At 57.5% G+C, this 23904-nt stretch overlaps 3 protein-coding genes and 1 long non-coding RNA gene across 7 annotated transcripts; 2 read left to right on the top strand and 2 right to left on the bottom strand.

The window, feature by feature from the left end:
* Positions 1-1356: 1356 nt before the first annotated feature.
* MRPL54 (mitochondrial ribosomal protein L54) lies at positions 1357-3361 on the top strand. The gene is made up of 3 exons (XM_019964464.2): positions 1357-1501; positions 2170-2335; positions 2974-3361. The coding sequence occupies exons 1-3, from the start codon at positions 1384-1386 to the stop codon at positions 3104-3106; spliced, it is 417 nt and encodes a 138-aa protein (XP_019820023.2). The 5' UTR covers positions 1357-1383; the 3' UTR covers positions 3107-3361.
* A 2348-nt stretch (positions 3362-5709) lies between these two features.
* Positions 5710-7433, bottom strand: RAX2 (retina and anterior neural fold homeobox 2). The gene is made up of 2 exons (XM_019963601.2): positions 6724-7433; positions 5710-6111 (listed from the first exon to the last, which is right to left on the bottom strand). The coding sequence occupies exons 1-2, from the start codon at positions 7090-7092 to the stop codon at positions 5773-5775; spliced, it is 708 nt and encodes a 235-aa protein (XP_019819160.2). The 5' UTR covers positions 7093-7433; the 3' UTR covers positions 5710-5772.
* Positions 7434-10679: 3246 nt separating this feature from the next.
* Positions 10680-18776, bottom strand: MATK (megakaryocyte-associated tyrosine kinase). 4 transcript variants are annotated; one of them, XM_070793107.1, is made up of 14 exons: positions 18538-18772; positions 17985-18095; positions 17216-17275; positions 16725-16838; positions 16523-16638; positions 16215-16434; positions 15734-15827; positions 13787-13852; positions 12447-12546; positions 12281-12365; positions 12018-12091; positions 11708-11903; positions 11246-11332; positions 10680-11140 (listed from the first exon to the last, which is right to left on the bottom strand). In XM_070793107.1, the coding sequence occupies exons 2-14, from the start codon at positions 17988-17990 to the stop codon at positions 10901-10903; spliced, it is 1458 nt and encodes a 485-aa protein (XP_070649208.1). In that variant the 5' UTR covers positions 17991-18095; positions 18538-18772; the 3' UTR covers positions 10680-10900. The 4 variants fall into 4 exon arrangements, with proteins under 4 accessions (XP_070649208.1, XP_070649210.1, XP_070649209.1 ...); XM_070793109.1 differs by lacking the exon at positions 13787-13852 and having other exon boundaries at positions 18538-18776; XM_070793108.1 differs by lacking the exon at positions 17985-18095.
* Positions 18766-23263, top strand: LOC139184096 (uncharacterized). The gene is made up of 2 exons (XR_011567559.1): positions 18766-18964; positions 22036-23263. It is a non-coding gene; the product is annotated as an uncharacterized lncRNA (long non-coding RNA).
* Positions 23264-23904: the final 641 nt, after the last annotated feature.

Here is a 23904-nt window from a genome sequence, read left to right as displayed (position 1 = left end):
GACCCTATGGACTGTAGCTGGCCAGGCTCCTCTGTCCATGGGATTTCCCAGGCGAGAATACTGGAATGGGTTGCCATTTCCTTCTCTAGGGATCTTCCTGATGAACCTGCGTCTACTGGGTTGGCAGGCCGGTTCTTTACCGCTGAGCCACCAAGGAAGCCCACACCTGCTGCTGCTGCTGCTGCTAAGTCGCTTCGGTCGTGTTCGACTCCATGCGACCCCATAGATGGCAGCCACTGGAGTGGATTGCCATTTCCTTCTCCAATGCATGAAAGTGAAAAGTGAGAGTGAAGTCGCTCAGTCGTGTCCGACTCCTAGCGACCCCATGGACTGCAGCCTACCAGGCTCCCTGGTCCCTGGGATTCTCCAGGCAAGAGTGCTGGAGTGGGTTGCCATTGCCTTCTCCAAGCCCACACCTACCTCCTAATTAAACGAAATCGAGCTGGTTGCAGATTTAGCAGTAGGGCTGGAAAATATCGAGTCTAATAAGTGTTAGCTTTCATTACTTCTAGGTTTTCAGTAATTTAGCTACTGAGAAGAACCCAGTGTCAGAACCTAGAGAAATATTTCACTTTGAAAAGTTGATTTAAACGTACTTCTTTTTCTCTTGGGTGGACCTGCTTTGTGGAAAATTAATTGGCTTAGGATAACCAAACCCTTATTTATCACCTGTTGCATGTGATGACTTTTGAAAATTTGAGGGCCATTGGCTACACGGGTGTAACTTATAGGGTGGTAGGACCTTTTAATGTAACGCTAACAAGTTTTCTCCCCCTTGATCCCTGAAGCCTTCATTTTAATTTTTAAATGCCATATGTAATCTGTGGTCCACAAAATTGGGAGCGAGGGACTTGAAACAGACCTGCTATAAATTTAAAGGATACATAATCCCCTATCCAATGCTTCCCAGGTGGCGCTAGTAGTAGAGAATCCGCTTGCCAATGCAAGAGATTCAAGAGACCCAGGTTTGATCCTTGGGTTCAAGAAGGTGCCCTAGAGAAGGAAATACTCCAGTATTCGTGCTTGGAAAAATCCCAGTTTTTCCCCCTCCCAGACAGAGGAGCCTGGTGGACTACAGTCCCTGGGGCCGCAGAGTTGGACCAGATTGAGCACACACAGTTGCTTGTTGAATACAATCAGGAATGTATAAAAGTGTGATACTCAAAGTAAGTGATATAACTGAACGGCAAGAGGTCAATGAAACATCCTTTGAAAGTCTCTTCTTCCCATAACTAGGGATAGCTATTTAAAGAGATCACAATAAAGATATGCCTAGAGCTGGAATACTACATTTCCCATAAATCTCTAAGGGCCTACAACTCCCAACCCCTCGACCGCTGACGTCTTCCGGAAACGTGCACGTGCACGTTGCCAGCATACGTCATGGCGGCTAGACGCCTCTTCGGTGCTACCCGGAGCTGGGCCCGCTGGCGGGCCTGGGAGCTTCCGGACCCCGCGGGTTCTGTAAGGCTACATGTACGCGATTATGCCAAGAGACCGGGTGAGGTGGCTTAAGAGAAACCAAAATGGGAACGGTAGGGACATTGGGGAGTTCGTAGTGCGCAAGTGCTAGTCGGGAGGCGCTTCCTAGTATGAGCGCGCAAGCGTAGAGGCAGCTAAGCTCGGCTATTTGCGCAGGCGCAGTGTGAGGTATCTAGAGTGCGGTTGGGCTCTGTGCTCGGGCACAAGGTTGTTTTGTGTGTGTGTGTGTGTGTTTGCGGGTGGATGGGGAGTGGTTAGGAGGAGAACTTGAACTTGGGTTCCTAGCGCGTTTCTGCGTCCGAAAAAGTCACCTCTTTAGCAAATTACCACCAGAAATTCCGACCATACGGGCATCTAAGTATTAAAGCCAAAACAAGATTTAATTTTTTTCTCGATGCAGCCTTGCCTGATCCCCCTTGTTGAAAGGAGGGACTTGGCAAACGAAACATGAGGTTTTAAAGACACACGGCAGCCGGCGGAGATTTTCTTCGTGACATAAATAGAAGGAATGAAAATGGATTTGAAAAGGAATGAACTTAGTTACCGTGAATAGCAGTGTCATTTAATGTAGTGCCCGTGTCCCAGTTAAAATCATTTTGAGGACAGTACTCAGGGTACAGCTGGGGCAGAAAGGGAAGGCTGGCCTCTCGAGGGTGTAGCTGGGCTGACATGACTCTCCCACCGCAGTTTTTAAGGGGGGCAAAGGCGCCAAAGGCGCTGCTGTAGGAGAGACCCTGAAGGACCCCGAGGTGTGTACAGACCCAGTCCAGCTCACCACGCACACCATGGGTGTCAACATCTACAAGGAGGGCCAGGATGTGGTCCTGAAGCCGGATTCTGAGTACCCCGAGTGGTAAGTGGGTCAGGACTGGGTGAGCAGGGCCCTGCGGATCTCATCTGAGATTTCAGGAGGGCTTCCCTGGGGAGTTGGTGGGTAAGTTAAGACCTGAGTGGATGGCCAGAGCTTCAGAGGCAGGTGGGAACAGCCAGTGCAAAGGCCCTGCGCAGAACTGCACCTGTTTTGTACATGGATAGCAAGGAGCAAGGTGGAGGGTAGGGGGAGACAGGCAGGAACCTGGTGAAGCCTGCCTGTCGGGGGCTGCAGGGGGAATTTTGCTCTTGGCTCTGTGAGCAGTGGGAGGATGTGGAAGCCATCACCATGCACCCATCCTTCAAGCTGGGTAAGGTTTAGAAAGGTTCAGTGAGGGGGTGGGGAAGGCTTACAGGCGGGCAGCGCAGCCCAGACGATGGCCAGGAGGCAGAAGGCTTGGCGTGTGCCTACTTCAGATCCCAGGGCCACTGGGACGGGGGCACCCCCTGTTCCACAGCCTGGGAGCTGGCTCCTGGTGGGGAGGGACTGCCCTGAGGTCAGCTGGCCACCAAGGGACCCGGTACTGCTGCAGCCTGTGCCCAAGCTGTCTGGGATGGGGTGGGGGAGCCGTGGGGATGGGGGCTGCTCTGTAACCCCGTCTTCTGCCCACTTTCCATCAGGCTGTTCCAGATGAATGTGGGCCCCCCCAAGAAGCTGGAGGAGCTGGACCCGGAGACCCGGGAGTACTGGCGGCTGCTCCGGAAACACAACATCTGGCGCCACAACCGGCTGAGCAAGAACCAGAAGTTCTAGTAGGGGAGGGCCAGAGCTCTCTAAAAGGACCCTGACCCTCCAAGGACCTGGAGGAGACAGGACAGACTGGGGGTGGGGGGGAGTTGGTACCTCCCCTAGCCTGCCCCCAGGACTTTTTATTTTCTGGAGAAACAGACATTTCTGAGAACGAGGAGAATGCCCCCTCACTGGGGTTGCCCCCACAGTGAGACTGAATCAGGGGCCTGGGGGCCAATAAAGCCTTCTGGGGGCAATTGTCGGCAGGCCCCGGTTGCCGCTGAGTGTCCTGTGATATTGGGGTCAGGAGGGACTTGGGACAGGCAGTGGGGAGGTGGGCACTTCAGGCCCAGTGGTTCCATAGCCCAGCTTCCACCCTCAGTGATTGCTGGGCATCTGCAGGTCCATGTTCACCTCCCAGGCTTGAGCTTCTCACCCTGATTCCTGGAATTCTCGCATCGCCCAACCTCTGTCCTCGAGGGGGAGATTTGTTGAGCCAGGCTTCCCTGGATTGCGGTGGACTTGGACTCATACCCGAGCCACATCATCCAGAGCAGAAGAGAGTCTTTGTGAGGTTCAGGAATGGAAACGTCCAAGGCTAGGCATGGCTGGATCCAGGTGCTTCAGTATTCAGCTATGAGGTGCTTTCCATCTCTGGGTCCTTTAAACTCCAGTGGGTAGGTCCTTTTACCCCTTGGGTAGGGGTGGCTCCAGGACTTCTGACTGGCACCCCATACCCAGTTCAGCAAACCCAGCCAGAGGGAAGGGACTTCTCTTTCCTTTCTGCCAGGGTCACAGGGGTTATCTTTGTTGGCCAGCCTACCCACCATCCTGGCCAGCCTACCCACCATCCTGTCCACCCCCACTGGTGCCCACCAGCTTAGAGGAGGCTGAAGGACACACACACGGTGCCAGGGCCCACTCCCAGTGGTACAGCCATGCCCTCTCCTGGGTAGGTACCTGGGTTTGGGGTGGCATATGCTGCTTAGGGGGATGGACCAGGGCTCTCTCACCTTCCAGACTCCTCCAGAGCTGGCAGGTGGGGCGGGACAGGGTCCCTGAGGCTAATTCTGTCTGGTCCCAGGGAAACGAGAGCCCTCATCCTCTTAGGAGGACTCAGCCAAGCGGATTACTGCTCACCTGCCCTCCCTGCAGCCCGCGCTGGGTGGGCGCATCATCCCAACCCTCCTGCGTGGGTCCCCACAGCTCTCAGAGTGAAAACCGAAGTTGTAATGGCCACAGGCTTCCTGGCTGCTCCTCCAACACTGCAGTCACAGTGCCCCCTGGGCCCTCTGCCTGGGTCTCTCCCTGGCCCCACCGTGTCCTCAGGGCTCCCTCTTTACCTCCAGACCTTGGCTCTGATGGTGCCGACCACCCTATTAAACTGCAGCCCTGCCACACGCTCCCGACTGCCCTTCCTGGCTTTATTTTTCTCCCAAGCACTTCACCACCAGCAGGTGTCTCACGTTTTACTTATTTATTTTTAAAGTTAGGGCACTGGTCTCTCCCACTGGAGTGGCAGCTCCAGGAGGGCAGGGGATTTTCTCTGCTTTGTTCACTGTTGTGTCCTCGTAAGTTGGAACCGGTGGATGAATAATTGGGGGGATGGTTGGCCTCGCTGCCGCAGCATAAACCACACAGAGGCCGCTGGGGTTCACGTGAGGTGCCCTCTGAGATGGGAGGTGAGCAGGCCAGCTGAGAGTGGCCTGGAAGCGACATTCCTGGAATTTCCTAGCACCTGTGGTCACTTCCTGGCCAGAGCCTGGAGTAACTGGGGTGCTGCCATGTCCCCCCCACCCCACCATACACTCTCCGGTCCTGACTCATCCCATCCCACAGGGAGGTGCCTTGACATGTGGGCACTTGGGCCACACCCCCCAGCCCAGCCAGCCTCATTGTCCTGGAGCCCAGTTGAACCCCGGCAGGGGCGGCCATCATGCCTTTGTGAGCCCTGGGGGCACGTGGTTGGACAGAACCAACGCTTGTCTTGCTACCAGGGCCCCAGCCCCGCCTCAGTGGGCTGGGAGATGTGATGGGGGCTGTGGTTGATGAGACAAGCCACGCTCTGATAAATGGGGGGAGCAAAGATCGACTGTTCAGCCAGTGTCAGCTGCTTCTACCTGGGAGCGCCCTGTTAGCGCCCGGCCTGGGTCCTAGGCGCCAGGGGTGATGGAGTCAGGCAATGAGCCTAAAAAGAGCTCCACCCTCTACTGGCTCTGTGGCCTGAGTAAACTGACTATCCCTCTCTGGGCCTCAGTTTCTTCCCCTGTAACGTGGGGCTGATGGCCATGCCACCTTGGGGTACACTGATAGGCATGCTGGGAGCACACAGTGAAAGGGGGCAGTTAACGTGAACTGCTGCAGCTATTGTTATCTCTCAGGGCGGCCCTGCCGTTGAACAATTAGGAGCAGGCAGGAGGATTTAGAATGATCAACTCAGAATTAACATCCCTGTGGCTCCTGGTTACAGCCGTAGAGCCTTAAGAACCTCAGAACCCACCCCACACACACCCATTTGACAGGTGGGGAGACCAGGCCAGGGACCCCCACCCTGGCTGGGCGCCTCTGGCTGCCACCTTGAAGTCAGTGCCAGTTAACCCTGCAAGGCAGGGGTAGGTGGTGGTGGGTGGGGGACTTGGTGTGGGTGGCCATGGACAGGCTGAGCAGGAGGGGCTGGGCAGGCACCAGGCTCAGGCCGACGGCCAGGCCCTGTCCAGAGCCTGCACATGCTCCTTGGCCAGAAGCCGCAGGGAACCCTCCTCCAGGGTGAAGCCATCCATGAAGGCTGGACTGAAGGCGTGGGGCCCAAAGGAGCCCTGCAACCCTGGGCCCGAGCCCAGGAGGCGTGGGAGGGCTGGCACAGCTGGGGGCCCTGGGCCCAGCCAGGGCTCCAGGGACAGTGGCATGGTGGGAGGGCGGGCAAAGGGCAGTGCTGGGACCTCAGGGAGTCTTGGGGCTGCCACGGCCCCAGAGCCGGACTCCAGACGCTCCTGGCGGCGCCACTTGGCCCGGCGGTTCTGGAACCACACCTAGAGGCAGCAAGAGAGGTGCTCCCATGTCAGAGGCGGCTGGTGGGCACCAGGCAAGGCTGCTCTCCCTCCCTGGGCCTCCCAGCCCCTCAGGGTTCTGCCTGCTGTCTGACCTGATTCCTACCCCTTGCGATGCCAATATGCCTTGTTACCTACCCGAGGAGATGGCTGTTCTGAGAGCAAGATCCTTGCCTCTTGTACCCCATTAGATCAGTCCCAAAGTCTTCTGAGTCCAGGTTCTCCTTGCCTTTCCCTTTGCCCAGGCCCCCTCAGGCTCCTCAGCCTCCTCCCTGGTCTACCTTGGCCCTCAGCATGAAGTTCCAGCCACTGAGTTTGGCATTTGAGGGGCTTCACCAGCTTTCTCTGCCTCTCCTTCCACCCGCCTCAACACCTAGCTCAGTAGAAATGCCTCCAATTTAACTCCTGCACATCTTTGCACTCATAGTTCTGGATGCCTAGAAAAATGCCCTTTCTCCTTTCTAGCTGGCACACTCCTACTCAAATGTCTAGGCCCCAGTGCCACATCCCCTCCTCTGGGAAGCCTTGCCTTGCCCTGGGAGGGTCCATCTCTGGCACCGGCTGCCTCAGAGGGTGGTTAGGGGGTACCCTCACCTGCACGCGCACCTCGGGCAGGTGCACCTTGGCTGCCAGCTCCTCACGGCTGTAAACGTCCGGGTAGTGGGAGGCCTCGAACGCCCGCTCCAGCTGGTGCAGCTGGTACGTGGTAAAGGTTGTGCGGTTCCTCCGGTGCTTCTTCTTGGGGGCCTCCTCTCCGGGCCCTGGCCCCCCACCCTCAGCCGCCGGCCCCTCACCTGGGCTCAGGAACATGGCTCCTCCTTGCCCCCACCTGGCCGGAAGGCAGCAGGACAGATAGCGGTGAGACGGGAGGGATGGTGGCTGGGGAGGGCGGGGGAGTCCCCCACCCCTTGCTGGATCTGGGGTCAGATATGGAGGGGCTTCTCCCTCTACTGGGTCCTGCATTCCCTCTGCCTCTCTGCATCTCAGACGACCTCCCTCTGTCTCCACTTCCTTCTCTCTGATTATTTTTTTCTGTCTCTGCCTCTATTTCTCTTTCCTTCTGCAGCTCCCTGTCTCTTCCTTTGTCTCTGTGTCTGTGACCCCCAGGAAGGCAGGATCTGGGACACTGCCCTAAGGAACGTTTCCTCACCCCTCAGCTCTCCACCCTGGGGGGCTGTCTGTGCTCCTACCTCCCACCCAGGCCCACCTCTGCCCACCTGCCCAGTGCTCACTGCTCCCGGCAGCCCCTCCAACAGCCCCTGTGGGCCCAGCGCTGTCTGCTGCTGGCCTGGCCTTGCCAGACCCAAGGGGGTTGGGGTCGGGCGGGGAGGAGGATTAGCGAGGTGATTAATTGAGGGGGCCCCGCCCGCCCATGCACTGGTTGCTCTGAGCCACAGAGGGAGTGCTGCGCAGCAGGACACCGTTAGCCTGGGTCTGCCACGCCTTGCTCTAGAACATAAGCAAGAGCCTCCCCTTCCCGGGGCCTCAGTTTCCCCAGCTGTAAAATGGCAGCAACAGGACTTCCTACCCCGTGGGTCTCTCACAGGGACTCAATGAGCTGATGAAAGAGTACATTGATGGAGAGATATACAGTGACTGGCCAACAGTGAGTGCTTAGTGAGCACTCACTAAATTAGCCACTGTTAACCCCTTTTGTTATCATCTGGAGTGAGAAAAAGAACCTCTCAGATTCACAGATGTCAAGGGGAGTTGGGGAAGCTGAGGTCCCCAGAGGTGAAGGTAATTCCAGTTGGTTCCCCTGGGCACTATCCAGGGCAAAGGAGTATGGGGCATTTTAGCTGTGTTTTGAGGTATGAATAGAAGCTCACTTTTCAGTCACTCAATAAACGTTTAAGCACAATAAACATTTGCGCTTACTGTACACCAGGTACTGTTCACAGCAGGGAACAAAAAAACACAGACACACTTCTTGGAGCTGGCATCCTGGTCGGGGAGACTGATAATCCATAACTATGTAAGTAAAATACAGCATGTCAGGTGGTCAGAAACCTGGTGGGAAAACTCAAGCAGGGGAGGAAAGGTGGTTCTTTTAAGGAAGGTAAGCAGAATGGGAGATGGAGTGCAGGGTGTAAATTCTGGACACGATTGGGTGTGAAGGGGGTAGGAGCCTACTCCTCCTACTCCTCAGTAGGAGCCATGGAAGGTTGTGGAGTGTGAGAGGGGCACAGGTGGCATTTTGGATGAGTATTGTGGGCAAGATGGGAGGCCAGGAGGAGGCTAGAGGCCTGGTCAGGGCTAGATTTGGGGGGAGGGGGACAGGAGAGCAATTCTGGGGGGAAGGAGGACTTCCCTGGTGTCTAGTGGCTAAGACTCTGCACTCCCAATGCAGAGGGCCTGGGTTGGCTCCCTGGTCAGGGAACTAGATCCCATATGTCTCAACTAAGACCCGGTGCAGCCAAATAAATAAAAATATTTTTAAAAGTTCTGGGGAGAGAAAGTCTGAGGAGGGAAGAAGACTGGTGAGCCCAGCCCCTGTCTGGGGACAAGTGGGTGATGGGACTGTCCCTCCAGTAGTGGCCTGAGAGCCAAGTAGGACCTTGGTGATACCCTGAGACTGGATGGTCACCCCCCTGCCCAATCCAAGGAGCTTGGGGGTGCTTTGGCAGGGGGTGCCCTGAAAACAGGAGGGGCCCTGGGGGTGACAGGGGGCAAAATGAGGCCCAGAAGGAGGACGGGAGGGATGGAGGGAGGGAGGTTGTCTCAGTGGAATGAGGCTGGAGACCCAGGCCTGTGGATGGACCAGAGTGAGCGCAAGAGGAAGCAGAGCTAAGTCCTTCCAGAAGGATGGCTTTGTAGGGGGAAGACACACACAGAGATAGGGAGGCAGGTGCTCACACGTGCACGTGTGCCCAGTTGGACACTCACAGCACCGAGGTGCAGGCCCTGGAGTGCTGGCAGGGGCGAATGACCTCAGAGGAAGAGGGGGTCTGGGTGGGCTGGAGGCTTAGCACCCAAGGGGTCAGCTGGACAGGGAGGTTCCAGGAACTGAGTCCAGGCTGGAGGGGCGGTGAGTAAGGCCCCTCCAGGCCTCAGTGGCCCCGTCTTTGAGATGGGCTGGTGCATTGCGGCAGGGGGAGCCGGGCCTCAGGAGAGGGTGAGTGGGGGTGGGGGGAGGTAATCCCCCTAATTGCTTCATCACTTTAAAACGCTAATGAGCTGCTCTGTTCTCAGCCCCCAATTAGCTAATTGGCCCCAGTGGGTTAAGAGGTACAGGAGGGATCGGGGTGTTAGGCGCAGGGGCGAGGAGGGGCGCTTTGGTGACTTAGCCAGCAGCTGCAGGCCCAGACGCTGTGTCAGCTTAGAGGGCTGGATTAGGGGTGGGCAGGGTGGCGTGGGGCTGCGGTGACAGGCGGCCTTCTCCAGCTGGATTGGGTCGGGGGGTGGGGTGGGCAGGCCACTCTCAGCCTCTCTGGACTCCCACCCTGCATTTCTCCCCCAGGAAGAATCACTAACTCACTTCAGGTGCTGGTGGGGAAACTGAGGCCAGAGGGTGGGTGGGGTTCTGGGGGGTCGGTAATTGCAGGAGGCCAGTGTGACCTTGAGACGTATGAACAGCTCAACTCGGGCAGGGGTGGGCCAGTGGAGGTGGGAGGCTGTGCCGTGGCCTGTGATCCCTGCACCAGCTCAGGGGTTCCTGGGGTGGGGGGCACACCCCACAGGCCAGACACTCCTCTCCAGGCAACCTTGAAGCATCTGGGAATTTCATCAGAGAGGGGGTAGTTGCCAGTCACAGTAACAGCTGAGCGCCAGCTGTGTGCACTCAGCCCTCGGGGTCCTCATGGCTCCCCCAGAAGACGCCTGATCACAGAGGAGGCTGCAGGGATGGGGCAGGGAGGGAGACCACCCCCCAGTTTCCCTGGGACACCCCGGGTTTAGCACCAACACCCGCATCCCAGACACACCCTCAGTTTGAGGTGCTGGCTCACGGCGAGCCCGGGCCACAGAGTGGTGGAGTCAGGATTCGAACCTGGGGGTGCAAGCCGGGAGCCCCAGCCCCCGCTGGAGAATGGACAGGGCCCTGGGACAGGTCGTGCGGCTGGCTTTTCCCAGCAAGTGTTCCTCGGAGTCACTGGGTGAGGCTGTTGGGGGGGTGACAGGTGGAGGACATAACCACCCTGGAGCGCCCCAGGAGGGGACGCTACTGCCCTCGCAGCCCCCCTCCCTGCTCAGGGCTTCCATTTGCTCTCAAGGGGAAATGCGGGGATAGGAGAGGGTGCCGGGACAGGGGACTCAGACCTCCACGGCCCCTGGAACTCTCCCACGGTCCTTTGCACCCGGGACCCCAAGGGCTACAGCAGGAGTCGGGGGACCTGGAGGTGATGGCAAGTGGTCCTCAGGTGGCTGTGACCCTGGCCTGGAGGGTCTCCTGGCTGGCATGCCCAGGAAAACATGTGCCCTCAGGGGCAGCAAGCTCCCAGCCAGGTGGCCCCCTCAGTGGGCAGACCAGTGGGCAGGCAGATGGCCCCCAGGCTGAGTGATGGGCCCCAGGGCGGACACAAGGGGCAGCAGAGAGACACTCAGACACCCAGTTCTTGGAACCAGTCTTTATCCAGGCGCTAATCCTTCGCTTCCTGGGGTCGAAGTGCCCATGGGCTTCCTGGAACCGCCCCCGCCCCCCATGGGCCCGCCCCTGTGGTGTGAGCCCGGGAGGCAGCTCACCGGCCCTGCCCCTCTTCAGGCCTGGTCCGCATCCCCACCCTGAGCTCCCCACTCTCTCAGTCCTCTGGGGCCCGAAGCCCCGCAGGCAGGGTCAGGGCTCCTGGCTGCGGGGCGGGGCAGGACCGTCCGTGTCCTGCCCCCCATTGGGGGCTGAAGCACCCACGCTGCGTAGCTCCCGGGCCAGCTTCTCAGCCAGTTTGCGGAAGGGTGGCCGGCGAGTGGGTTCAGCTTCCCAGCAGCTGCCCATGAGGGCATGGATGGACCCAGGGCAGCCTTCAGGGGGCTCCATGCGGTACCCCTTCTCCACGGCCTCTGACACCTCCTTCAGCGACTGTGGGCAGAGGCCACTCCAGTGTGGGCTGGGGTTCAGGATCACGACCCCCTAGACTGGCAGGGGACCCAGCACCTCCCCGCCCGGCCCCCGGCCCCTGCTCACCATCTTGGGGTATGGAGCCCGGCCGTATGAGAAGACCTCCCATAGCAGCACCCCAAAGCTCCAGACATCCGACTTGCTGGAGAACTTCTGTGGGGCCCGAGATCAGGGTGAGAGGGACCTCTCAGGGCTTCTGCTACAGCCCGTGCTTCCTCCAGAAAGTCCCCCTGGGTTGACCTTCACTCTGTAGTCTCCTCCCAATAGACTCCTGCCCCTGAATCCTCCTACCCCTCAACCCAGATTCAGTGCAAAAACAAGGTGTTTCTTGCTCTCCCTCTCTGAGCCCAAGACTGTTGCAGAAACGAGGAGACAAAGGCTCAGAGAAGGGCTAAGAGGAACAATTAGTGGCCAAGGGCTTACAGGGGAGGTGGAGCCATTCTTTTGGAGGTTCAGGGGCCAGAGACATGGCCAAAGGCTCGTAGTGGAACTAGGGTCCCCAGGGCCCTGGGGCTAAGGGGGGCTCACCCCATGCTTGAGAGCCTCGGGTGCTGTCCACTTGACGGGCAGCCGGCTGGAGTCCAGCCCCTTCCGCTCGGCTTTGGCCAGGCCGAAGTCACTGACCTTGGCCACCAGGTCCTCCGAGACGAGGATGTTGCGGGCGGCCAGATCACGGTGCACCAGCTTCTTGCTCTCCAGGTATTCCATGCCCTCGGCCACATGCCTGGGGGAGGGGGCGCCGGGCGAGGGGCTGGGACGCCTGGGCCAGACTCCCGAGGCCAGGCTCCTCCCTGCTCCATGCCTCGACTTCCCTGCCACCCCCTGGAGCCCCACTCACAGGGAAAACTGCAGGAGCTGCGGGGTGTTGACAAGCGCCCGGCCCCGCGTCCGTAGAAAATTCACCAAGTTACCCTGTGGGGGGCGCGGGCAGGGTCTAGGAGCGCTGCAGGCTGCTCAACCACCCACCAGCACCCTACCTGACCCTCCGGTCCTGCCCCCCTCCTAACCCCCACCCTCAGGTCCCGCCCCACTCCCACCCCACCCCAACCCCCAAGCCCTACTCCCACCACCTCCCCCCACCACCCTTGGGTCCTGCCTCACCTTGCTCACGTGCTCCATGACGATGTAGAGGCCCTGATGTAGGATCACACCCAGTAGACGCACCAGGTTCTTATGCTGCACCTTCCTGGGGGCAGGTGGGTGTGGGGTGAAGGTGGGATGGGACCGTGGCCCTAGGGCGCCCTCCCCTGCCACACCCAGGGCTCACGTCATGACCGCTGTCTCGTCCAGGAAGGCCTGGGCTGTTACGTCACATTTGATATTCTTCACGGCCACCTTCTGCCCCAGGTACTCGCCCTGCAGGACAGCTGGGGGGCAGGCAGGGATGGGAAGGGGCTCAGGACCCCACAGAGACAAGACAGACATGCACATATCCACTCACATGAACCGTGGAAGAGGCCAATGCAGTGGCAGGTCCCCAGGCCTGGAAACCCCTCCCCGTAGGCTCCAGTTGTCGTTCAGTTGCTCAGTCGTGTCTGACTCTCTGCGACCCCATGGACTGTAGCTCACCATGCTCCTCTGTCCATGGGAGTCTCCAGGCAAGAATACTGGAGTGGGTTGCCATTTCCTCCTCCAGGGGTTCTTCCGGACGCAGGGATCGAACCCGTGTCTCTTACATTGGCAGGTGGGTTCTTTACCACTGAGCCACCTGGGAAGCCAACAGGCTCCAGACCCCAGAGCAAAGGTAATCACCTAAGCCAAGGGTCTGCAAACTGCAGCCCTTGAACCCAATCTAGTCCCCTCAAGGGTTTTTGCAAGGCCTGCAAGCTCAGAATGGATTTTTACATTTTTAAATGGTTGGGAAAAAAAAATCAAAAGAAGAAGACTATTTCATGACATGAAAATGATACAAAATTCAATTTCAGTGTCCATAAATACAGTTTTATTGGCACGTGGCCTTGGCTGTTTGTCTCCCTGTGGCCTGTGGCTGGTTTCCTGTAATAAGGGCAGAGCTGAGCAGACATGACAGAGAACAAGCGCACGCCAGCCCTTTCCAGAGAAGGTCCCGATGCAAGCCCTGGGACCTCCCAGGATAATAACCTCAGGCTGTGGCCTCGACATAGAGGGTCCTGGGACTTCCCTGGTGGTCCAGTGGTTAGGACTCTGAGATTTCGCTGCTGAAGGCAAGGGTCCAATCCCTGGATGGGGAACTAAGATCCCACAAGCTGTGCAGAATGGCCAAATAATAATAATAACAACACATAAATTTTAAACATTTGGGACTTCCTTGGTGGTCCAGTGGTTAAGACTCTGTGCTACCAATGCAGGTTCGATCCCTGATCAGGAAGATAAGATCCTACCGGCTGCACGGCCAAAATACAAATAATAATAAAACAGAAGTGTACAAGGGTCCAGGGGGTGTGAAGTACTCACTCATGCCCACTGGCTACCTCACCACCTCTCTCCTCATCCTGGCTGTCATGAACCTCCTTCTATAGAGAGGAGCCCTTGTGGCCTCAGTCGCATGGTAAGTAGGTATCAAACGTGGGTGTCAATTCATCTCTGGGAGCCCCCCCTCCCTCAGCCCCTACGAAATCCCCTGCTCACCTCCAAACTCTCCCTCTCCGATCTGCGCTCCCAACGTCAAATGCTGCAGGTTCAGTAACCAGCCGGCTGTAGAGGGGGACCCAGTGAGAGGGTGGCCAGCAGCTCTACTCGACAGGAGGCCAGGCTCCGTCTGGTCTCCCATAGCAGTGGCCGTGGCCGCGTCTGAGGCACCACACTCCTGGCACCAGTTACGGGGCTGGGAGTGGTGGTGAAAGCAATGAGGCCCACCTGTCAGGGCCCTTCTCTCTTCTACCTGGAGACTGTGTCCTTCCAAGGGCCCTGCAGAATCTTCCTTTACGGTGCTTTCCCTCTGCCTTCCTCTCTCCACCAGGGATACACAGACCAAAATATACAACAGATACTGGGAAAGTTTCCAGAACTTCTGGTTAAGGTTCTGGAAGATTCTTAGAATATTCCAGCACTCTAAGTCATCATCTTGGGACTTCCCTGGTGGTCCAGTGGCTAAGACTCCATGCTCCTAATGCAGGGGGCCTGGGTTAGATCCCTGGGCAGGGAACTAGATCCCACATGCCACAGTAAGACCTGAAAGTGTTAGTCACTCAGCTGTATCCGACTCTCTGCAATCCCATGGATGGTAGTCCTCCAGGTTCCTCTGTCCATGGGATTCTCCAGGCAAGAACACTGAAGTGGGATGCCATTCCCTTCTCCAGGGGATCTTCCCGACCCAGGGATCGAACCTGGGTCTCCCACATTGTGGGCAGATTCTTTACCATCAGGAAAAGTGGTAAGTGAAGAGCTTCCCTGTCACTCAGATGGTAAAGAATCTGCCCGCAATGTGGGAGACCCATGTTTGATCCCTGGGTCGAGAAGATCTCCTGGAGAAGGGAATGGCAACCCACTGCAGTATTCTTGCCTGGAGAATCCCGTGAACAGAGGAGCCTGGCGGCTACCTGGTAGTCCATGTGGTTGCAAAGAGTTGGACACGAGTGAGTGAACAACACTATAAGGTGGTAAGACCCAGTGCAGTCAAATAAATAAAAATAAATATTTTAAGTCATCATCTTTGTGCTAGCCTCCCTGATCTTTCTGCTAAGCACACCTGTGTTCTCCTGCCCCCTGCATTGTCCTGTGACAGGCTCTGTAGGTCTCCTCCTCTTCCCCAACAAATCCCCTCTTAAAATCACCAGCCCTTGGATACTATCAGGCACAGTGACACCAGCCTCCACCTGGGTGTCATCCCCAAGACATTTCCAAGAAGACAGCCATGATCACCGGGTTCAAAGAGGGGTGGCCAGGGCAGGGTGCGCTTGCTCTAAATGTGGGAGATCTCACTACTCAAGGGCGGCAAAAGCATTTCAGGTGAGGGGAACAGAATGCACAACAGTCCGGAGGCATGAGGCTAAGTGCAGAGTCACACAACCCCAGGGGCATGTGGAAAAGAAGGGCCTCGTAGATGAAGCAGGAAAGATAGCTCAGCCACAAGGGAAGGTTCTAGAAGGCAGTGGAGCTGCCTGGCCTCCCCACTTTAGACACGGGAGTGATGTGGGTGGATTTTCACGTAGAAAGTTGCCTCTGAGGCCACAGGGTTTTGGAGGAGGGGGGACTCCCCCCTCAGGAAGGAGGTGGTCTGATGGGAAGGTCCAAGGCTGGGCCATGGAGGGGCCAGATTTAAACTAGTGTTAATAGAACTTGGCCATGGAGGGGTTGTGGGAGGCCAGGGGGCCGGGGGACGGGGTGGCATCGAGGATCTGCCCAGGGTTTCTGACTCAGGTGAAGGATGATGAAACAAGGGGAGCAGCTGGTGTGGGAAATAAATGGATAGTGTGCTGATGGGTGTGTGCAGGCGTGCCCCACCCAGCCCAAGGGCACCCAGGTCTTCCACCTGCAGAGCCTGGCACTGTGACCTACCCAGGTGAGGCAGCCTTGGCCGTGTGCCCTGCGTCCCCAGGCCAGGCCGACTCAGGAGGGAAGGGCGGGGCCCCTTACCCTTGGCCAGCTCCTCCTCCGCCGACTTGGTGCCTTGCTTTCTCTTCGGTCTCACGAGTTTCGTGCAGATGGCCCCCTGGTCCTTGCTGTAATACTGCAGCGGGTAGGGCAGGGCAGACGCAGCCGTGAGTGTGACTCCCCACATCCGGTGAGGCCCTGCCTCCCATCCCCTTCCCAGGGGGTTCTCCGGAGGGGTGGGCGGCGCTGAGGAGGAGGAGAGGGGGTGGGTTCCCACAGGACTCTCTAGGCTGGTTTCCATGGAAACAGGAGGATGAGGGTGTGTGTCTTGGGACTGGTGTCAAATTGGAGGTTCCTGGGTGTCCCTGGAGATGGGGGGACGTGGAGGACTCAGACTGTCTGTAGGGTCCGTGGTCCAGGGAGCAGCGCCTCCTTGTCCACACTGGGGAGCATGAGCCTCTGGTGGGGGGTCCCATGCCTGGTCTCCCTACATGTTTGCACTAGGGGGGCTGGGCAGCCGCACCTCCACCATATCCATGAGGTTGCAGAAGCAGACCTCCTCGTCGATGGTCAGGTGGCCGTCGCGGTGCAGCACGCGGTAGTGGATGACGTCGCGGCCGAAGCTCACGCACAGCACGTAGTCACCCGGGTGCCGTGCGGACTCCCGCACCAAGAACAGCCCGTCCTCAGGCGGCTGCAGCTGCTGCACCGCCTCCTGGCCCGAAATCTTCCCGTGGAACCACCTGCCGCCGGTGGAAGGGCGGGCTGGGCGGGACTGGCCGGGCCCTACTGACTCCACCCGCGTCCCGAGGGCGCTTCCCCACGACTTACGGCATGAGGCTGAGCTTGGGGTCTGCCGAGAGGGCCTCGCGCTCCCGCAGCGCCCCAGCCGCCAGCAGCCCCTCCTGCCCGCTGGCGTGGTGCTTGGCACGGTACCAGCTCTTGTTCTGCCGGGAGGGAGCCAGGGGTCGGTGGGAGGAGATGTTTCCTGGAGGAGCACCCCCTCTCTCCAAGCACATTCCCCCCTACTCACTTCACAGGCCTCAAGGATGGTGACCACGTCGCCCTTGCAGAAGGCCAGCTCCCCGGGTTTGGGGCGCGTGTGCTCACACTTGGTGATGCACTGGGTACCGGGGGCCCAGCGCCTCTGGTAGGTAGTGGCGAGAGGAGGAAAGGGGTCATGAGATGGAGAGATTGTGGGGGTGGGGAGTGGGGCCCAAAGGAGAGAGAAAGACTATTGAGGCAGAGACCCAGAACAGAACACAGGAGAGAGGAGATGCGGGTTGGGGGTGCACAGAGCACCCAGTAGAGGAAACAGAGTCACAAACAGAGGGACCCCCCGGGGCAGAAGATGGGAGGAAAGAGTGGGAAAAAACACCAAGTGACAGAAAAAGACCTGTGGACACTGCCTAAGGGGACACGGGTCAGATGGCCCCCACCCCCCCTCCAGCCCCGTGGAGCTGAGGTCCTGTGGACGGAGGAGAGGAGGGGCCTAGGCCCAGGCACCCAGTTGGGAGTACTTACCGTCGGCATCCTGGCTGAGATGGGTGAGGGGTGCCAGGCGTGGAGGAAGCGAGGGCTTCCCTGGGGAGGGGCAGAGACCAGCTGGAGAGCTCAAGATTCAAGCCAAGCTGGGGGCCCAGGGGCCATGACTACTGCTTCCAGCCTGGACCAGGTGGAGGCGACAGTCTGGCGGCCTCCCCCCACCCCCAGGGGTTGTGGGGGGCCCAAGGCGCTGGCTCCCCAAGCCCCTTAGGGGAGGTGGTCTTTCCCTGGGAGAGCTCCTTAGCATGGAGCCTGGCTGCGCCGTCATCCCCAAAGGGAAACAGAGGCACAGGGCAGGCTCAGAGTGAGTGGCCAGGGGCTGGCTCAGGCCCCAGCAGCCCACACTGGGGTGCTTGGAGCCACTAAACGTGGGGCGCTTGGAGCCACTAAACAGAGCCTGGTTCTTCCTCTTTTCTGGTAAAGTAGGCAGGGGTACATGAGGAAACAGAGGATGATTCAAGGTCATTCCCAAGAATCTCTGACCCTGGCGGGGGTGAGGCGGGGCAGTGCCGCCGTGCTGGGCTCCTCTGGCTGCCGGCTGGGTCTCTGATCCGCGCCCCCCACCCCCCCACCGCCCCCGCCCTCACTTCCCAACCGAGGACAGAAACAAAGTCCCGCACTGTTGCTGGGGCGGGGGCATTTCTGTCCCCTGCTTTCCCCATGGATCCCACCAGGTGGCGGGAGCAGTGAGACAGGTGGGGAGGAGTGAGTCTCCACCCCAGAAATCCCCAGCCCTCTGTGTACTCACACGCATACTGATCCATGTACACACGAGAACACACAGAAACACACAGGGCTTGGACACAGGTGGACACAGGTACCCACAGGCACGCGGGTATGCAAGCAAAAGCAGTTTCTCCTAGAGACAGTTGTGCACACACGTCTCACGTGTGAACACACGCACAGACATTCAGAAACGTGTGTGCCGCCCCCCCCAACCCACACTTGAACACCTGGGCGCCACACGCTGGGCCACCCGGGCACGCAGGGCTACACGCAGGGCCGCGCACACGCAGCGCAAGACACGCGCGCACATCCCTCCACCTGGACGCGCGGATACACACACCCAGGGGTTGCAGACGCGCATACCCGCACCCACAAAAATACCACCCCACCCGACTCCTGGGCGCATCCAACCATACCCGCCCCAGCCGCGTACCGGCCGCACGCCCCGGAAGCGCGCGCTCGCGCTCGCACACTGGCCCCTCCTGCGCTCGCCCAGCATCCCCCCCACCCGCTAGCCCTTGGGGCCCCTCCACTGTCCTACGGTCTTTTCCCACTATCCCCTCCAGCGCCCTCACCTGTTCAGGGGTCGCCCCTGGGCTGCACTCCGTGCCCGCCCCCAGGAGGGCCCCCGCGCGCCGGCTGCGCACCCCGAGGCGGCCCCGGCTGCACAACTTGGAGCAAGTTGCTGCGTTTCCTCATTTTGGGTTGGGGGAGGGCTGGAACCGGGGTGGGGGGAGCGGGAGGCGCGGCAGTTTGAGCTGCCCCCGCGGGTCCTAGCGCCGGCCGCACTGCGGTCTGTTCGGCGCGCCGCCGCCACCGGCGGCCCCTCCTCGCCCCGCCTCCGGGGCCCCCGGCACCTCCCGCGCGGCGCTCTCGAGATCCACGCCACTTCCCGGCCTGGCGCCGCGGGGCGCGCAACCCGCGCGTTCCGGTAATCCACGCCTCCCGGAGAGAGGACAGCCGGCACAGGGAGGGGAAGGAGAGAGCTTCCCGTCCGGGCAGGTAAGCAAGTCTCAGAGTCCAGACAACACAGTGGACCCTTCTGACTCCAACGCCCTCAGCCAGCTCTAACAAGAGTCTCATTTCAGTACGTGGCCCTAGGAAAGAGCTGTTGGTGCCCGGCACAAAGAAAGCCCTCAAAATGTCAACCACCATGAATATTCTTATCATCATCCTTGAAATTAAGGGAGAATTGAGAGTAAAGGGAAAAACATCACCTGGAACTGGAGGCCTCCTGGCAGAGCAACACAGGGCCTCCCCAAGGCCAGCCCAGCTCGTGCCTCGGTTTCCTCCTCTGTAGGGTCAGGCAGCACCAGCTTCCGGCTCAGAAGGGAGTTCTGTGAGCATCTGAAGGCCTGGGGGCCCAGCCCTCGCCTTTCCTCTGTGAGCTCACTTCGAATACTTTCTAATGGATGAGTGGATGGGTCTGTGAGGACACGGATGAAGCTGACCTTAGGAGGGTGATGCCCCAAGATGCCCAGAATTCAATTTTCTGGTACCCCCAAAGTCTAAGTGTCTGTGCACCAAGATGTCATGTGATTTCTGGGAATAGAGACCCAATGAGAAGAATTAGGGGCTTCCCCAGTGGCTCAGAGGATAAATAATCTGCCTGCAAAGCAGGAGACACAGGAGAAGTGGGTTCAATACCTGGGTCAGGAAGATTCCCTGGAGGAGGAAATATCAACCCCCTCCAGTATTCTTGCCTGAAAAATCCCATGGACAGAGGAGCCTGATGGGCTACAGTTCATGGGGTGGCAAAGAGTTGGATACGATGAGCAGCTAAGCACAAGACAAGAATTGGAGATATTCAATATCATGCAATATTATGCACCAAAAACTAGGAAACTGTGTATAAGAAAATGCTAAAATCTCCAGTTGTCAGAAACAACCACCACTTACCAGAATGTGATAGAAAATAAACTGTGTGATCCCATACAGGTCATACAGGAAGCATCATGTCCAAGGGGAACAGTCCAGCAGGGGCCCCCCGAACCTGCAAAAGGTTATTCCCAGTGAAGGAAGCAGGCAGGAGGGGAGTGAGAGAGGGGGGTCTTTCTCTGTGGTGGTGTAATGTACTAATACTGGCAGTGTTTGCCAGGAGGTTTCCTGCTCATCCGGCTCTCTGGGCTCATCTGGGCTCCGTGGATCCGACTGTGGGATTGTCCCAGGTGCCCCCCAGCCCCAACTTCCCAGCCACGGGCACTGCTCTGGACCAAGGGGCTGGGAACCCTACAGCTAGCATTCAGCAGGGTCACTGGGGGCCAACCGTATATGGCAAACCATCATCACTTGCCCAAAATAGCGCAGCGTCAAAGTGGCCACAGCGGAAATCCAGCAGCACTGTTAGAGTTACACCAGCCACTGTGGCAGGCCCAGGAGCACGAGGGAGGGCTGCCTGCTCTCCTCAGCACGGCCTGTGCTTACGACTTCCCCGGTGCCCTGGCACCCCATGGAGCCTTTCTCCTTGATGCCACCAGAGAGATGGGAGGAGGTTGAATGGGTTTGCTATCTCCCTCTGCAAAACCGTGACACTTTGTGTCTAAGAAACATCTCCATCCTCCCCTGGACAGGGTCCTTGTCCCATGCTCTGTGAGATGGCCCTACCAGAGAAACCAGAGTTGCTGAGACTGGAGAAGGAGAGTCTTGAGCAAACAGCATCAAGTGCCCTTATCAACAAAGGCTGGCCTGGGAAGGGGAGGCCCCCATGGCATGGGCATGGGGCAGGGGGCAGTGCCTGACTCTAGGGGGACAGATATGAGTCCATGGTTTATGTGGGTCAGAGCTACATAAGGGGTGAGTTCCCTATCCCTGGAGGCATTCAAGAATTGACCACTTTGAATCACAAAGATGTTCTTCCAGTCCCCAGGGTGGCCATACCAGTGTCTCCTGCCTCCTGCCTTCTACCTGCCTGAAGCCAGTGGGTAGCCACATCACGGATCGCGGGGTCCTCACCCTCCAGGTTCCAGTCCTGTCGACTTGATTCCAGAAATTCTCTGGCCCCCCTCCCCCACCCAGGCAAGCCCTGTGGTCCAGGTGACACAGAAGCCCCCTCTCTGCTCCTTTGGCTCCTCCAGGTTTCTTCCTTGTAGTCCTCCACCTTCTACTGCACAGACAAGGGATGGACATGTGACTGTGGCCCTCCTTTGCTCCATACCCTTCTGGAACTCCCCATTGCCTGAAGGCAGAGCCTAAAGCGCTCAATCTGCGTTCAGGGCTCTTGTGTTCAACCTCCAGCTGGCCTCCCAGGTCTCACCTTCTCCCACCAAGTACCTAGCAGTTTGGCAGCACTGAACCGCAGGAGTTTGCAAGCATCTGTCTCCACTGTCCTCTCTGCCTGGAATGTCCTTGCCTTTGTCTGGCTGGCACCCCCAGTTCTCTCCATCTTTACAATGCCCTCTTATGCCCCACTTGTTTCAGAGCAAGACCCCAACCCACTTCCATGCCCTGAAAGCACATAGCACTAGCCCTCTCTTCTTGCTGTGATGGGCGTGGACCTGGCCATGGTGACTGAGCCCATCAGCCTGCCTGAAAAGGAACCAGTCCAGGGGAAGCAGAGAGAGAGACTGACTCCCTCAGGAAGAATTAAAATGTTTGGGTCCAGCCATGCCTGGAGTTTATGCTATGCCTCGTATTGGAAGCTGGCCTTTGCTTTTTGGAGGCTTCAGACTGACTGACTCAATGGTTTGAGCAAACTTTGGGAGATGGTGAAGGACAGGGAAGCCTGACGGGCTGCAGTCCATGGGGTTGCAAAGAGTCAGGCATGAGCGACTGAACAACAACAAATATGGAAAATGGGACCAGAAGTTGGGTGTTGAGATGAATGGATTCTATGATGTGGAACTGGTGAGTCAGATTGGGTTGCCTTAAACCCAGCTAGAGAAGAAGGAACTCTTGGGTGTTCCCTTCCATGAACTGCTAAATATACCTTCCACCCACCGGGTCAGGTGGCGCTGACTTTGCTTGCTCACCACAGAGAAGCCCTGATGGACCCACCCTGTCCCCCTCCGAAGGCTTTTCTTTTCCTCATCCAAATCTCACTGTTCTTCACCTTTCTCTTCTTTCTATTTTCACAGTTGGAGTTTGGCTACCCCTCCCATCAACAACCTCAGATATGCAGATTATACCACTCTAATGGCAGAAAGTGGGGAGGAACTAAAGAGCCTCTTGATGAGGGTGAAAGAGGAAAGTGAAGAAGCTGGCTTAAAACGAAACATTCAAAAAACTAAGATGATGGCATCTGGTCCCATCACTTCATGGCAAATAGATGGGGAAACAATGGAAACAGTGATAGACTCTATTTTCTTGGGCTCCAAAATCACTGCAGATGGTGACTGCAGCCATGAAATTAAAAGACGCTTGCTCCTTGGAAGAAAAACTATGACAAACCTAGACCTGTATTAAAAAGCAGAGACATCACTTTGCTGACAAAGGTCTATCTAGTCAAAACTATGGTTGTTCCAGTAGTCATGTATAGATGTGAGAGTTGGACCATAAAGAAGGCTGAGCGCTGAAAATTTGATGCTTTCAAATTGTGGTTCTGGAGAAGACCCTTGAGAGGCCCTTGGACTGCAAGGAAAGCAAACCAGTCAATCCTAAAGGAAATCAATCCTGAATATTCATTGGAAGGACTGATGCTGGAGCTCCAATACTTTGGCCACCTGATAAGAGCCGACTCATTGGGAAAGACCCTGATGCTGGGAAAGATTGAGGGCAGGAGGAGAAGGGGAGACAGAGGATGAGATGGTTGGATATCACAGACTCAAAGGACATGACTTTGAAAAAACTCCAGGAGATGGTGAAGGACAGGAAAGCCTGGCATGAGGCAGTCCATGGGGTTGCAAAGAGTCAGACATGACTGAGTGACTGAACAACAACAATAATGAACACCGTGGGTCATTTACAGGCACTTCATGTTACACACCAGTTGGGATTACGGTCAGCTCCACCAAGGTGAGGCACTGGTCTCCTCTTCCTCAAAGCTCCCAGGCTTGCTGCCACCTCAGGGCCTTTGCATTCCTGGGCCTCCTGCCTGGGACACTTCCCCAGGTGTACCCCGCCTTCCAGAACCCCACAGAATATTTCAGCCCGCTGACACTTCACACCCGCTTCCACTGAAGCCCTGTAGAACCAGTACGGGCAGAAGGAACATAGACCCTACCGCATCTTGTTTGCTGGCTGCGTCTTCTCTAGAACATCAGCCCCCTGAGGGCAGAGCTTTTAGATGATGTCCTTCACTGCTGTGGCCTCGGTACCTGATTCAGAGGAGGTGCTCAGAACTCACTTAAAAAATATTTAATTATTTTTGGCTGTGCTGGGTCTTTAATGCTGTGTGTGAGCTTTCTCTGGTTGCAGCGAGTGGGGCTCCTCTTTGTGGGGGTGTGAGGCCTTCTCACTGAGGTGCCTTCTCTTGTTGTGGAGCACAGGCTCTAGGGTGCCCAGGCTTCAGTAGTTGTGGCGCACGGGCTTAGTTGCTCCACACCATGTGGGAACTTCCCAGATCAGGGATCAGACCTGTGTCCCCTGCATTGGCAGGCAGATTCTTAATGACTAGACCACCAGGGAAGTCCCAAAATGTACTTTTAAAGCCAGTGAATACTGCGGAGAGACGAGCTAGTGAGCAGTGCCTGTTACTTGTGAGGTGAGCGCTCTTATCATACCCATTTTGCAGACAAGAAAGCTGAGGCTCAGAGGGTGCTCAGTCATGTCATACTCTTTTGTGACCCCATGGACTGTAGCCTGCTAGACTCCTCTGTCCATGGGATTCTCTAGGCAAGACTACTGGAGTGGGTTGCCATGCTCTTCTCCAAGAGATCTCCACCCACATCTCCTATGTATTCTGCATTGCAGGTGGATTCTTTACCCACTGAGCCACCTGGGAAGCCCACCCTGGGACATAGGAGCTTTGAACGCAGGCCAATCCAGCTCCAGGACCCACACACTGA

The sequence above is a fragment of the Bos indicus genome, chromosome 7 (assembly GCF_029378745.1).
Source record: "Bos indicus isolate NIAB-ARS_2022 breed Sahiwal x Tharparkar chromosome 7, NIAB-ARS_B.indTharparkar_mat_pri_1.0, whole genome shotgun sequence".
NCBI lineage: Eukaryota > Metazoa > Chordata > Mammalia > Artiodactyla > Bovidae > Bos > Bos indicus.
Note: the sequence above shows the minus strand (reverse complement) of the source record. Positions and strands in the feature narration are given on the sequence as shown.